The 15,614-nt window shown below is 38.7% G+C and overlaps 1 protein-coding gene across 8 annotated transcripts in view; it reads right to left on the bottom strand.

The window, feature by feature from the left end:
• Positions 1-15,614, bottom strand: part of BRD4 (bromodomain containing 4) — a 207,028-nt gene that overhangs the window by 26,027 nt on the left and 165,387 nt on the right. For 6 of the 8 annotated variants that reach the window (XM_044995162.1, XM_044995168.1, XM_044995164.1 and 3 more), the window contains 2 exons: positions 14,264-14,565; positions 12,399-12,509 (listed from right to left, as the gene is read on the bottom strand). In XM_044995162.1, the coding sequence (XP_044851097.1) occupies positions 12,399-12,509; positions 14,264-14,565 (413 nt within the window). The remainder of the gene's footprint in view (positions 1-12,398; positions 12,510-14,263; positions 14,566-15,614) is intronic. The other 2 variants (XM_044995167.1, XM_044995169.1) reach the window with 1 other exon arrangement.

The following is a 15,614-nucleotide window of genomic DNA, read 5'->3' as shown; positions in this document are numbered from 1 at the left end:
GACCAGTGTTAGATAACGGTGGTAAAAATGCCAGTGGTCTACTGAAAATACTTCCATTGCTACCATTGATGGAGCTGGAATGATGGAAAAATCTCTCAAATAGCCTATTGGAGATACAACCTGACAGGGCTGCAGAGAGCTGGCTGTGAAGCAAGTGTTTTCACAGCCCATTAGTTAGCTCAAGAGCACTTATTTGAACATTACAATGTCCGCGATGGAGAAGAGGAAATAAATAGACAGCAGCCATGATAGAACAGATGCTACACAGAAAGCCATCCTTCCTCTCACACTGGAGAATTGTTAAGAGTTTGCATCCAAGGGCCTCTTGCTGTTTAAGCAAGAAGAGGGCTTAAACTCACCACTTTCTATCAGAGGTCACACTGGGAGTCAACAGAAGAAACTTTCTTCTCCACCCTAAAACAAAACTGTCTGGGACTTTCAGCAGCTTTCACTACCAGTCAGCCTCTCTCCATCGGTGAAAATTTGTTATATATTAGAGCTTCCCAAGACTTCCTTTACAGCTTACTTCAGAGTTTATTAAATCAACAAAAATGAAAGGCACAGTATTGACCATCTGGCTTAAATTTTCTCCTCTGCAGAATTCCAGCCAAACACCTGAATCAATTCTCTTGCTTGAACGTGCTCTACTTCATCATTATTTGGCATGACTAGTGGTGTGGGGTTAAGACTCAAGAACTACTCCTGAACATAGGTTTAAAACAGCCTTGGCAAAATTCTAGTGGCCCATTCATGCCCCAGGTTTGTTTTTTTTTAAATTGGTAAGTAAAGTATTCCTATTTTCACCGCCGTGAATCCTCATGGGAGGGGACAGGCAAATATGGTAGAATTTGTACTTAGGCTGGTAAATTGAAGTCAGACTAGATAATCACTTTTGTACCTTCCGGCCTTGGAATCTATGAAATTTTCATAATTATGTAAGGCCAATACAAAGTCAAACCATTTTGTAGCAAAATTTAAGATGATCTAGTAAGTATTCAGACCCACTTCCAATGTATATCATGCTTCCTTCATACGTGTCTCTCATTATGAGTTTCCCTGTGGTATAAGGTAAACACAGCATAATTAAAGTATTCCTGACAGTCCCTTCAGCCACCAGGGTCTATCATTACAGGGATTCCCTAAGCTTTTCAGGAAGCGATATTTTACCAGAGCAAGACCTCAAGTGTGTCAACAGACTCCCAGTCAACTGTTCACATTTTCCATGGTTCAGGCTGTTTTCGTGACCACTAGAAACAGCCCAAGCTCAGCTGCAGGTCAGAACATGTAAATGGAAGGTGGATTGTAGAGCTCCATCATTACAGTAGGGAGATGAAGCATCAACACCATTGGTTGGGGCCACTAGTCGTTTGAGGACTACTGTACAAATCTGATACTTTGCCAGTCTAACTTGGTAAGAATAATTACTTAACTAGGCCTTGACCTAGCAGAAGACATTTCAAAGAGCCAATAAAACCTCAGTAAGTTACATGCATTGAGGCTCATGTGCTAAACATCCATACAGTGGATGGAACAAAAAATAAATAATCCTTTGCACTTTTCCTACGAGGCTCTCCAACCGTTTTACAAATGCGGCCAAGTATCATCATTCCCATTTTACAGATAGGGAATCTAAAACACGGAGGTTTAATGTCTCTCTTGAAACTCTATATGGTAGAGCTGGAAATTGGATCCCAGTCCAGTGAATTTTCCACTGGACTACAATTGAAAAAAATGATTATGGTTAATCTGCTTGCAAATTTGTTTAAAAGAGTAGATTTTGACTTAAATATACAAAGCCATCTTAACCAGCCACTTTGACATTACTTTGCACAAAGAAGAAAGAGAATGATTGATGTTTTCTGCTATTAAGTGACTTGCCCCACATAGACTTTCCCCACCTGAGTCAAAAACCCAGGTAACAGAGAGAGAGGCTGAGAGAGAATTAATCACAGGAACACCACACCAATCAACTGAAGAGTCACCACCGAGCCACTGAAAGGCAAGAAGGAAACACAGCAACATGTAGGTCTTCAGGAAAATCATGTTTTACAACTATTCACTGAGGTCTTTTCTGAGTTCCTACTCTATGACTGAGGGCAGAAAATAGAAGCCCCATAACTAATCAGTAAACTAAAATCAAATTTACAGAAAAAGTCGTCAAAGTGACAGATGTCACTCTCTGTAACAGTTAAGTATCTAAGAGACTGGTCTCCTTTACTGTGAGCCATACACTATGTGAGGGGTGTGCAAATGTGGAGCCTGTAACCGCCATATTCTTATCTGATGCAAGTGTAATATATATAGCAAACAGAACCTGACTCACGTTGCTATAAACATTCTACTTGCTGATCCACTTTTACCTTGTCTGCATTACAAGAAGCTTCCTACCATGCATACCAAACTAGGAGGAAACTGAATAAGCTGTGTGGCTGTAAAAAAAGTTACTGAAGGTACCAATATTTCTGTCATGTTCCATTTAATCAGAAGAAAAAATACCCATGGGAAGAAACCAAAGGGCAGATACAAACAAATGTGGGGGGTTCCAGGAAAGGAGTTTTATAAAAGGACACCACTTGAGGGGAAGAGAATGAAAATTATGAAATATTTGATCTTTGCAAATCAATGGGATTTGAGAGAATTCCTCTCCACAAGTTGCAGATTTGCTGCATAAGTACACAAGGAAGTTGCACTAGTAAACATTATCAGCAAAAAGGCACTCCTACGTGAATGGGACTGGAAATGGGAGATTATACATAGACAGTCCTCTGTTTCAGGAGTCAGCCAAAAATGCCATGTTTAATATATAACATTTCTCATTGTACTTTATGTCAGAGACCCCCTAGCTTCATGGTTTCCATGCAGCTGATCAACATGTATTTCACAATAGTAAAGGTGTGAAAAAGAGGGACTATCAGACATATTATAAGGCTATGTGCAAGTGTCAACCCTGAAAAGCAGTTAAAAAGGTATCAAGCCCTGTAAAATTGACATGATTACTCCTGGTGTCACTCTGCCCTAGTTGCTTCTTTGTACAGGTGTTTGCTCTCACTCCTATATTCCTCAGAGGTGTGATGGCTAGCTTCTAACCAAGCTCTTCAGAAGCGGCACGTTTGCTTACTGGTGTGCATATTTCTCGTATTGATATTGTCTTTAGTTTAAACTGAATTATTGACAAACTATCACATGTTTAGCCAAGATACTGGACCATGCTCTGCACTTAGGTAAGAGAAAATGGTTTGGTCTGGATTGACAAGAAGCCCCATTCACTTTATATTGCTCTGAGCAAATGGTTGTGCATCTCCTGGTTTGTTTGGATCAGCAGTTCTGTTTAATATTGGAATCACACCCGTGAGTCTGTGGGACTAAAGAAGCTATGGACACAGCTCCACTCTGCTGCACTCCAGCCAGCCACAGTACACTAACCTTCTGGCCATTTAACTAACCATGAGGTTTCCGGAAATGCAAGAACAGGCAAACAAAAGACAAAGTTATAAAACATGGCCCAGAAAAATCACTTTTCTAAACTTAAAGTGCAGTTTTACTCTGAATAGTCACATCAGCTATTTTAGAGATAAAATTTTGCTGCTTTTTATTCTTATTAACCCTGCAGAGCCAACACAGCCAAGACTGACTGAGCTGCTGATTCTATTCCATCTTGTGTATTTACAAAATTGCTTATTAAGTTCCAAATCAGTGTTCCACCTATGGAAGTCCATGAAAGGCACCAAGGGCTCCACGTGAACTAAATCTGGTTCACAGAACCATTTTTCTCTTCATACCACATTTCAACTAAGCTTTGGCTCTTAGAGCCCAGGATGAGATTTCAAGGCTGGTAATTAGAAAAATGTTCTACTTGTGTACACAGCACATCTGACACAGAAATCCTCAAGACACAATAAATATGGGATTCCACAATGCCATTCTCACAAAGTCACTTTTCAGAGTAGAAACATGAAGATCAGAGCCCAGATTCCAGTAAGTGAAGCCTCTGCTTACAATTAACTTATGCTATCAAATAGCTTTCCTCTCTGGAAGGTTCTAGGGTATCCTTCCCCACTCACAAAAGTTTCTCCAATTATTAGCTACTTCCCCACACTTTCACTGAGTAAGGTGAAATACTCAATATAATAGTATACAATTAGACACTTGGTAAAAATATTCTTTCCATTTTGAAATGACTTCTTAAAACTGCAATGCCATTATACAAAAGGTACATTTTCTGTAGCAAACCAAACACTTTATTTATTTTTATTTAAAAACAAAAATATAAAAAAACTATACAACTTGTTTTAAAAAATATTGTGGTTACATTACTGTTAAATCAAAAAGCATGCAGATAAAAATAGAAAAATAAACAGATTTGTATAAAGTAATTATTTGTAGATAAATGCTAACTGAAGTGCCTTAAAAGGAATCTGAATCAAAATGGTAATGACAGTCCATTCATTGTCAAATGCATTCTTACTTTCAAACAGTTCATACTTGTGCATCAGAGAAACTAGGATTACAGCTTTGCTAGTAACATGCAGTTATACATTCCAGTAAAAAAAATCAATCCCAGTCCCCAGCAGTTTATAGAAAAATAAAACACAACAGGAACAATCATGTGATTTGGAGAAAACATTTTAACAATGCTAAGAGACTAAAGTAAATACTTTACAAGATAGTTTAGGTTATAAATTAAACTTCCCTTGATAGCACAGAGAACCTCCATACTACCCTGGTATTAGAGATGAGCTCAAAATGTGAATACTGTGTATAAGTGACTCATGGTCTCCAGACTGTGTTGTGATGCTTTCTTGGAAGACAATTAAATCTAACTGCTTCCCTTTCCCTGTTGTGCAGGGAGAGCAGATCAACTCATTGTGGCTTCTATGCCACTGACACAGTCAAGTAAGGCAGACGTGTTCCCTAAAAATGTGGCTAAAGAAAGTTGTTAGCAGTAGCAAGAGCACTAAAGCCCAAGGTTCAAATTGGTCTTGGATAAGATGTATATCTAGCTTTACAGAAAAAGGGATACCTATATTCTAATGTGCTGGCTTATGAGTTTATTGCATTTCTAATGGAACTATCACCTTAGTAGAAAAATGCTGATGCGATATTTGTCAAATTATTACATTAAAAAACACTACGGTTGTTGGGTGTTTTCTTCAAAACCCTAATCTTAACAGGGCAAAACAGTGATTAAAAATAGTACTTAGCTTTTCTATGCATCACAGTACATAAACACACTAAGGCCCAGATCCTGCAGTCAGTTATGCAAGTGAATAGTTTCTTAAAATAGGATTACACCCAAGTGCAGGTGCCTAGTGGACTTTGAAGCTCTGTATAGTGCTTTACAAATATTAATTAGTTCTACTTCCTCAATTCAGATGCAACCAGAATCAGCGTGGTGTATCAAGACTGTAATTGTTCAGTGGGCTCAAAACCAAAGCACTTTTCCTGACGTCTCATTAGAAAATATGGAAACTATGTTTTAAAAAATGAACATCCCCAGTTAAAAGATAAAAGAATAAAGAGAAGAATATCCCATACCCAAACTCCCAACAAAAGAGTTTCTATTAAAACTCACCACATTAAATTAACAACAAAGAGTCCTGTGGCACCTTATAGACTAACAGATGTATTGGAGCATGAGCTTTCGTGGGTGAATACACATTAAAATAGAATATTAAACCAAATTTTATACAGTTATCGGAATGGTCAGGGTGCAAATTTGATCAGTCATAGAGCCTTAACAGTTGAATTTCAATAGTCAACTCCCCAACTGCATAGTTCTCTGAGTAACTACTCAAGTGGTTTGCAGGACCACAGATAAAGCAGTGCTCTTCTGCAAAGCCCCTTTACTGATGCTTAGGGCCCTACCAAATTTATGGCCACAAAAAACTTGTCATGGACCATGAAATCTGGTCTCTCCCCGTGAAATCTGATCTTTTGTGTGCTTTTACCCTATAGTATACAGATTTCACAGGGGAGACCAGCTTTTCTCAAATTGGGGGTCCTGACTCAAAAGGGAGCTGCGGGGGTGGGGTGGGGTCACAAGATTATTTTAGGGGACTCATAGTACTGCCACCCTTACTTCTGCGTGGCCTTCAGAGCTGGGTGGCTAGAGAGCAGTTGTTGGCTGGATGCCCAGCTCTAAAGGCAGCGCCCTGCCAGCAGCAGCGCAAAGAAGGGTGACAATACCATACGATGCCATCCTTACCTCTGTGCTGTTGCTGGCGGTGGCTCTGCCTTCAGAACTGGACTCCTGGCCAGAAGCTGCTGCTCTCCAGCTACCCAGCTCTGAAGGCAGCACCACCTCCAGCAGCAGCGCTGAAGTAAGGGCATCAGTACCACAATCTCCCCTACAATAACCTTGCAACCCCCCCCCCCACCCGTTTTTGGGTCAGGACCTCTACAATTACATCATCATAAAATTTCATATTTAAATAGCTGAAATAATGAAATTTATTATTTTTAAAATCCTATGATTGTGAAATTAACCAAAATGGACCATGAATTTGGTAGCGTCCTACTGATGCTATTAGGAGTGTCCTTGGTGATTAATACAAAGTTAATTCTAGATTCTACTTAGAGAAAATTAATCTCTTATTTTTTCTTCCCCCATTTGGTGTTTCCCAGGGAGGAGCTACAACAGAGGTAGTGAGCACTTTGAAACATTATCTGCACAGTAAGTTAAGACTACAGGGAATCAAGTTTCCAAGAGCCAAATCACCTCTAGGAGTTTAGCAAAGTAAGTTTATTCATATAGAGCCATATGAGGTATTGAAGGTACAACTGTGAGGGGAATGGTGGCCTACTGAATTAGTAGGCAGGTCAGTTACTGTGTACAAGCTCTGCCAATCTGACACCTGGCATTCTGTTCACAAATCACTGCGTATGGATATGAATGCCTCCTCAGATGCACCATTCAAACTACATCCTGAATGCAGGACACTAGGGTAGAATATCCTAGTTCATCTAAATTTCCTAGGTGCCAGATGATCAGGAACTTTGATACTACTAGGCATTAAGACTACTAAATCCAAATTGGTAGAGGCGCTCCACCCACGTGAGAAAAAGATGAGAGGAAATTTCTGCACAGAGACACCCCACCCCAAATCTAGATGCCCCCATTCTCTTAAGTTTCTTAGTCACCACAGTATATTGACGTTGTTAAGGAGTTTGATTGTTGAGAAGGGCATGACTAAAAAGCTACCTCATGCCTGATAAAGACAAAACAGAAGCCAATTAAATTCAAATGGGTGAAGTACTGTTGAGGAGGGAAGTATTTTTCCCCCTCAGATTCATAAGGAAACAGGAAACTTTATTAAGGAACAGATTACAATTTAGCAGGGTCTGAAGTTTGAAAGGTCAGCCATTTAATCCATGCATAAAAATACATATTACAAACACAGGAAAAATCTCTTTCTTTTGCACACAGCTGAATTGGAGTGGACTCAATGTTCAACCCAAAAGTTTACCTCTGAGCTGAACTACAGCATAGGAAGTTTCAGAACAAAGGCAAAATTTGCGAGAAAGCTGACACAAGTCAAGCTGAAACCTCAACTTCAGTGTTTGTTACCATGGAAATAATTTTAGTAGAATGGTTTCTACATATCAATGGTCATTGAGGCTTTTCAGGAGACATCTCAGGCTTGCTAGCTAAGGCATGAACACAAAATAATACTCAAGATCTTCAGATGAGGCATAACATCACAATATTACTTCATTCATTAAAGCTATGAAATAAGAAACAATAGCTATGAAACATGGAGACAGAGTTCACCACAAGTATTGCCTCCCACATTCCCCTTCTCCCCCCGCAGTATGAAAAAAACCTCAGCTCTTTGCTTCACTAAAGAGGTAAGAGGATACTCAAGCCAGAAAGACCCAGCACTGCACCTCTAAAGATAATTTCTGACTTGTTAACATATATTTGTGTGTTCTGTGAGCTCTAGACACACTCTGCCATAAAGATGCACCACTGTGTACTACAGCCTGATCATTCATGACTGAATGATTACTATCAAAAGAACAGATATGCTTACAAAACTATTTGTATTCTGTAGAAAAAAGGTTGCTTACATGCAACCTCACCTAAGGCTGAAGATACAAAAACCATAATTGAAAGAGGCAATGGAATCTATTAGAAATTTCACGGTACTAGCATAGAAAGTCGGGAGGTAAGAAAGTTACCAGCTAACATGATGGTCGTGTTTAGTCTATATCACAAGTGGGTGTTTCCATGATGAATTTCAATCTCATTACAATTCATAAAGATACTATCAAAACACAACTAAAATTAAACTGCACTAATCCTTTAATCCTGTACCTCTGTTTTCATAGATTATAAAACTAAGGGACCATTCTGTTCACCTGGTCCAATCTTCTGCAAAACATCCCCCAGTAATTTGTTTTCTCTACTAATATCATCTGTCTTCAAGGTATTAAATCTTCCAGGGCTGATTTTCAAAGTATAGTACTCATGATTATTAACAAGAATGCTTTATAAATTCTGTTTTAAATTCTAGATTAAGGTTTAGCAACAACAGGTGGATTAAAGCGAGTGGAGCAAAATCAACCCAGAATGTAAATAGCTTTTCAGAAATCTGGACTACAGAGATGAGTCAGGCAGCTGTAAGAGAGTACTGTACTAGTGCATTAAAACTTGTCTTGAGTGACTATGGAGAGTGAACTGCAGGAGACTGGAGCAGAAGTGTAATTTCAGTATAACTAGTTATATAATGTGTACCTATTTTTTTCTTATATATTATAGAATTAACTGGTGTGTATTTTTACATGTATCAAAGTGCTTTATGATAAACCAAACCAAGATAAAATAAGTTACAATTATAGTATTAAGATTTTTAGATGATTTAAAACTCCATATATATATTGCACAAAATACCATGTACACCCACCAAACAGCAGCTCAGTGGGTAAAAAAAGGAAAAACAGAAACCAAGTTATGATAAAAGAGGAGCATAAGAAGCCAGATCTTATTATAAATTGAAGTGCAAAGATTATCAGTAAGATTTTAAATCTAATTTTCCACTTCGTCAGTGCAGGTGTTTCCAAGATTCTCCTATCAGGATATATATTTTGCAACTTCTCCAGAATCATATTGTTCCTTTAAATATTACAGAGAGAGAAGCTCAAAGGATGGCCAATGACAGGGCTGTTAAGTAAAGGGTATCATGAACTACATTAGTTACATACGGTGTCAAATATACAATTCTAAAATGTTTAAACAAACAATTACATTTCAATTCAACAGTATTCTATATGTTAATTATTAAGTTACTATCCTGCAGTACAGGGTCAACAAGGGCTCCTATATTTAAATCAGAAAAGCAGGAGAAAGATTTAGCAAAACAAACATCACTGTAAATATTCTAGACCAGAAAAATTTAGTTTCTTTTTTTGGAAACAAAGTATTATCAAAACAAGTATATTCATTTGTACATATTCAAAGACTACTAAAAAAAATCTGGTGACTGTAGCTTTATTATGTGGCAGAAAGCTTGATAAAGAATACAAACTGTGTGAAGGGTTGCTGGTTTTTAAAAAGTGTTTAAACTGAGAATTACAAACATACTATATGATTCATTTTGGAACAGAAAGTGAAAGATAAGAGCCAACAAGCTAAAACAAACCCAAAAATTGCATCCCAAGGAACATTTGCAATTTCAAAATAAATTTGAAGGGAAAGAAGGCTCACATAGCACACACATTGCACTATACGTAGAGGCGGAGTGCTGTCCAATGGCTCTAATTATAGCACTAAATCACTTAATGTCAACATTTTCAAAAACATCTGATTTCCAGTAGCCAACATGGGACACCCTGGCCATGATTTTCAGAGATGCTGAGCACCTACTGGGGCGCCAATTCGAGTCAAAGAGCTGGGGAGGGGGGGAGAGAGAGAGAGAAGAGAAGAGAGAAGCACGTCAGCACCTGTGATAATCAAGTCCAAAATGGACACCCAAAAAGAGAGGCAACCAAAATTAAGAGGCCAGTTTTGAAAACACTGGCCCTGTCATCCCAAGACTGTCAAGATGGAATCAGACTAGGAGAATGGATATGTTTTGGGAAGAGCAGTTTTACAGTCAGTTCTTATAGTTTTACAGAACAGAGAACATTAGAGGATAAAGCTCAGTCACGTTTAGAACTCCCCCAAGGAAGTGCTGTTATGGTACACATGGAAGTACACTAGAGGCACTAATGTGACTGCCATGTTGCAAAGTTGAGCAAACTGTCATCTTACAGATTTCCATACCATACACTCCATAAAACTTATAAAGAGCTAAGGTTTTAATTAGCTCTGCCCAGTGACAGCTTACTCAAAATACAAAACAAACTATAAAGCAATTCATTCTTAAGGATAAAGTGTTCTATGACAGAAGAACAGAAGAGGTCTGCTCCCTAAGCCAATCACAATCCAAGAGGTCAATTACAGGACAGTGAGCAAGTGATGCTCAATTTCACTCATATCCACCCAATCAAATTCCACTGCCTCATTCTCAGGAATATTATTAGAAACATTTAACTTAGAAATAGTTTTGTCTGGATCATGCACACTTGCCATGGAAAAAGACAGACGAGAACATACGTTCTGTTTTTACCATATTGTGGCATCTTGGGGTTTCTCTACACACAGGTTTTGCACTGATTTAACTATAATAGTATAGCCAAGTAGTAGTAAAGCCAAGTAGTAGTAAAAACACTTCATAGACCAGGCCGAGATATCCACAACTGCGCTTTTGCAGACAACTGCATCACACTGGGAATAAATCTCTGGGGCAGAGAGGAACAATACTTTTTTCATTCCAATGTCTCAGACCTGAATGAGCAAAGTGTCGTTCAAGAAAGACCAGAGAACTTGATTTCTAAACAAGTTTTTCACAGAAGCTTTGACAAGCCCAAGCCTGCATTAGTCAAATAAAGCCACTGAAATACAACAATTGTACAATAACAGTCTATAGCTTGAGTGTAAATGTGGCAGCTCTGCCTCAAGACTTATCTAGTAGCAGGAGACCATTTTCTTCTAACATTCCCCTCCGCTAACACACACACAGAGGACAGCACTCACTATCACTGAAAGTTTTATTTTGACCAGTATTAAATATAATTTCCTCTAAAGAACTATCATCCAAGGTCACAAGTTCCTTTCAAAAAACTGAAATTAACTTAAAAATATGCTTGACAATATAATGAAACTTAAATGTGTTATATTTAACTACATTTTAGTGCAGATTTTTTTCCCCCAAAGAAAATACAGGCTTAAAATTGGAGTGTCTGTAGGAAGTGTCATCAGTAAGCATCCAAAGCAACTCCTATAAATACTAATCTCTGCTGAGTGGAGGGGACAGGAAAAGCAGAGGTGAGTATTTAGCATACATGTGGGGCTTGTTTTGAAGTTTTAGAGCAGTATGCATTCAGCACCTGTGCTCTTTGGCCCCTCCAAACCCAATGGCAGGCCTGAAAATTTCTTACTTCAGTCACAGAATTTCTTACATTACAAGTGCATTTTTATTTATTTTTACTCTTGTTTGCACTTCAGTCAATCCAGCTATAGAAGTGGAAGCAGAACTCTTTTCTACCTCATACAACTTCATCAGACATAGTTAACAAAGTTAAAGTTGCAGAAACTTTATTACTGGTGATTTATGTGCCAGAAAGAACCCAGCTTAACTTTCAGAACCCATACAGAGCTGGCAGTTCGGGAAAGAATAACTCAAATTCTTAGCTATGCAGCTTTGCTCACTTCGACACACATTAATGCCACAATGTCACTTTAGTTTCTTAAAGTGTGGTTCTTCCTCTATTTCAGAAGTGCAAAAACATCCTCAGCTTAACATGCCTAAATCACAAATTCTGAGGGCGTATCAGTTGAGAATAGAAAAGCTATAAAAAGTCATTACTGCTCACTAAATTCACCCTACTTTTCCTGAAGAGAATTGTTTCATGCCATTGTTTTTATTTTTTATACATAAACCCACATTTCCTCAGCTGTTGTCCAGAAAAATGCCCTGGTGCAGAAGTGTTCCTGGTGAAAACACTTACACTCCCTAAGAGCAAACTGAAAAGAGAAGGGGTCTTTTTAAAAATATGTAATTACATCACTGGCCAGATAGAAAGTATCTGGGCATATGTTACAGGTTGGCTCTCCCACAGTAAGGAAGAAAGGCAATAAAATCTTGTAATCTTGGGAAGTGCAAGATGCCATACCCCCATCTCCAAGTTTCGTATGTCGGGTCCAATACAGGCAACTGCAACATGCAGGATCTACACTGTGTGTACTGTTTTAATTACAAAGACAAAAAAATTAAAGACCAAGCCAGTACTGAAAACATATTTATTTATACAGAAGACAGGTATAGGACTGAGTCTTTAAATAAGCTGCATCTAACCTGTTTCTGAATCTTCACTGTCGGAGGAGCTGGATTCACTGGTGCTCTCAGACTCTGAGGAGGAGAACCCCTTCATTTTAGAGGAACCAGCAATTACATCCACTTTCTCTGCTGCAACAAGATAATAGTACAATATTGTCAAAGGATGACAAAAATAACCCAGAATCCAGTCTTGTGCTGTGTGGTCCTCCTGTAATCAACAACGCCCGTAACAGGAATTCTATTGCATGGAGGGCTGCTTGTATGCTGATGCTCTATAGTTGGGGTCATAAGTAGCTTAACTAAGTAACAGGTTTCAGAGTAGCAGCCGTGTTAGTCTGTATCCGCAAAAAAAACAGGAGTACTTGTGGCACCTTAAAGACTAACAAATTTATTGTAGCATGAGCTTTCGTGAGCTAAAGCTCACTTCTTCGGATGCTTTAGCTCACGAAAGCTCATGCTACAATAAATTTGTTAGTCTTTAAGGTGCCACAAGTACTCCTGTTTTTTTTTTTAACTAAGTAAAGTACTGTTGCAATTGGGCACAGCAAACTCATTGCCCTGTTCCCATGTTCCTTCCTAGTACTGAACTTTACAAACTAGGGCAGAAATGAAGAGTTTGCCCTTCTGTTCCCAATTCCCTAATGAGGTAACAAATACAACTTTTGCCTAAATAACCCATAAACATGCATGTATCAGATTCTTGCAGAAGGAAAGCGTGCTAGAAATGTTCACACACATTATTTACTGACTAGATTATACTGGCCCATAATTAATGCATAGTATTTTTTTTTAAAAGAATGCTATTGACCCAATGAATTATAATGGGTCCAACACTGAATATACTCAATCCTGCACATGACCCAATCCTTCTGCAATCTGTATTAGAGAAGGCTTATCATGCATATGCAGCATTTGACATTTACACTTCAGGCTCTAGGCTATTTTTCTTTCCAATACACCAAATAAGCTTACAAGTGATGCTTAGGCCAGCAGCACATAGGGCAATTTCACATCTTCTTATGGCTTGTTGAATTCCAAATGTAAAGGTTTTATTTGGATATATCAGTACAAAGAAAAGCATGGGAATGGGCAATTGGAGAGTTCTGCAAACTCCCCTCTACACGTGCGCAGTCACTTGATTCTGTAAGAGGCTTTACTTCAACTTTAAAATGCCTTTCTGAGCACTAACCATATATTAAAAACTAAAACAAAGTCCAAAAACAGCTCCAAAAACTGGTGGAGAGAATCCAGGATGGCAGCCCCAGTGTAGTGAGTCTCATGCCTGGGACAATCCAAATCCAGGCCTATACATGTGTCAACTGTTTCACATGACGACGCCCCAGTTTGGCATGAGAGCATTCTTTAGTGAGAGGAGGTGCTTTGGGGCTTTTTTGGCACACTGAAGGTGAGTTTGCATCCCAAAGCAAATACTGTTGTACAGTAAAAGAAAACTAAAAGGTTTTACAAGAAAAGTTTACATGAGATTGAAACAGCATGTAATATTCCATTTAGCTGGCCGTATGATGTGTCCCTTGTATCAAGTGTTTGGAGTGAAGAAAATATTTACATTAGAGATCAAAGTACAGGGATATTAAGATAAAATTAGCCCTAAATCACAAGCCATTGAGTTAAAGTCCAGTGGTAAGATTTAACACACATGCTATTGTGCCATTAATCAAATCTATCTTTTGATAGAAAAGTAGTAGTTTTGAAATGAGTTCTTCTCTTCCCTGGCATGAGGATATAAATACCTATATACACAGTATGTGCATCATCTCTCTCTACGTGTGTGCGTCTGTGTCTGTCTCTCTCTCTCTCTCTCTCACAAGATTTGCACTACATCGCTGGAATGTGAAGTAAATTGCTTTGAGGATGAAAGGTACCTTGGGGTTTCCTCTTCTTCCGTAAACATGATGTTACATATCTCTCCAACTCCCGCAACGTGGATGGCTTTAATGTCTCAAAGTCAATTTCAATCTCATCAGGATTGGAGTTTTTAAGCGAGGGTTCTCTTGACTGGATGATATGGACAACTCGGCCCAGTTTCTCCCCAGGGAGTTTATTAATGTCCAGGCTCAGCTGCCTCTTCTCCTCATAGGACATTGGCTTACACTTGTCCTCCTCCTCAGATTCGTAGACAGGAGGCGGTTTGCTGTTCTTCACCATCACAGGCTCCTTCTTACTACTTAGGAATAATTATAAAACATTATTATAGAAACACCAAAATTGTGAGGAGTTTAAAAAGCAGCAGCTTGATATTAATGTCTTAAATGTAACATTGATTACATTACACTCTAATTAAAAATGATCAAAGTTGTTTATTTTCAGTAGGCTATTAAGAGTACAATTGGAATGGGTGGGTAAGAGGGCAGAGAGAACAGAACGTGATAGACAGGCGCTTCTTGGTGACATTCATTTTCAGCATTAAATATATGGACCCCTCTTACGATTTCTGACTTGCTGATCTATATACTGTATGTGGGAGAGGAGGGGAAGCAAGAAGCAGCAGGCATAAAGAAAAACCTGTCCTCAGAATAAGTAACGATCTGTTAGAGACTTCATATACTAGGGTTGTGGTTTTATTCTGAGAATACAGAAATTAGACTATCACTGAGTTTGAGAAACTAGGTTTGTAGTTATAAAAAGGATGTGTATCTAATTGAAGAGGTCACACTTCAGCCAGATTCATAGCACCTCAGCGTTAATACAGAATGCACAGGGGGGGAATAGCTCAGTGGTTTGAGCATTGGCCTGCTAAACCCAGGGTTGTGAGTTCAATCCTTGAGGGGGCCACTTAGGGATCTGGGGCAAAAATTGGTCCTGCTAGTGAAGGCAGGGGGCTGGACTCGATGACCTTGCAAGGTCCCTTCCAGTTCTAGGAGATTGGTATATCTCCAATTATTAAAAAAAAAAAAAGACAGCCTATGTAGCAAAAGGATTACCGATGAAATTAGAGAAGTAAGAGATCTATTAGGCCACAGTCAGTTCAGTTCCCTGGGGAAAATTTACAATTGAGCTCTACAGTACATTGTCCAGTATTTTATTCAGCCTAAATGGGGGATGGGGGTAGGGGATGAGAAATGGGCTTATATCCCTTACTTTTGACAATTTTGCAGCCTAATCAAGCTCACTGCAAGCAGTTTGTACTTATATGCAAACTACATTTTCCCCTTTCTTCATTTCATCCCCATTACCCGAAGTTATGATGCTTTGTTGCACTGTAAATAGTTCCTC

This window comes from Mauremys mutica, chromosome 20 (assembly GCF_020497125.1).
Source record: "Mauremys mutica isolate MM-2020 ecotype Southern chromosome 20, ASM2049712v1, whole genome shotgun sequence".
Taxonomy (NCBI): Eukaryota; Metazoa; Chordata; order Testudines; family Geoemydidae; genus Mauremys; species Mauremys mutica.
Note: the sequence above shows the minus strand (reverse complement) of the source record. Positions and strands in the feature narration are given on the sequence as shown.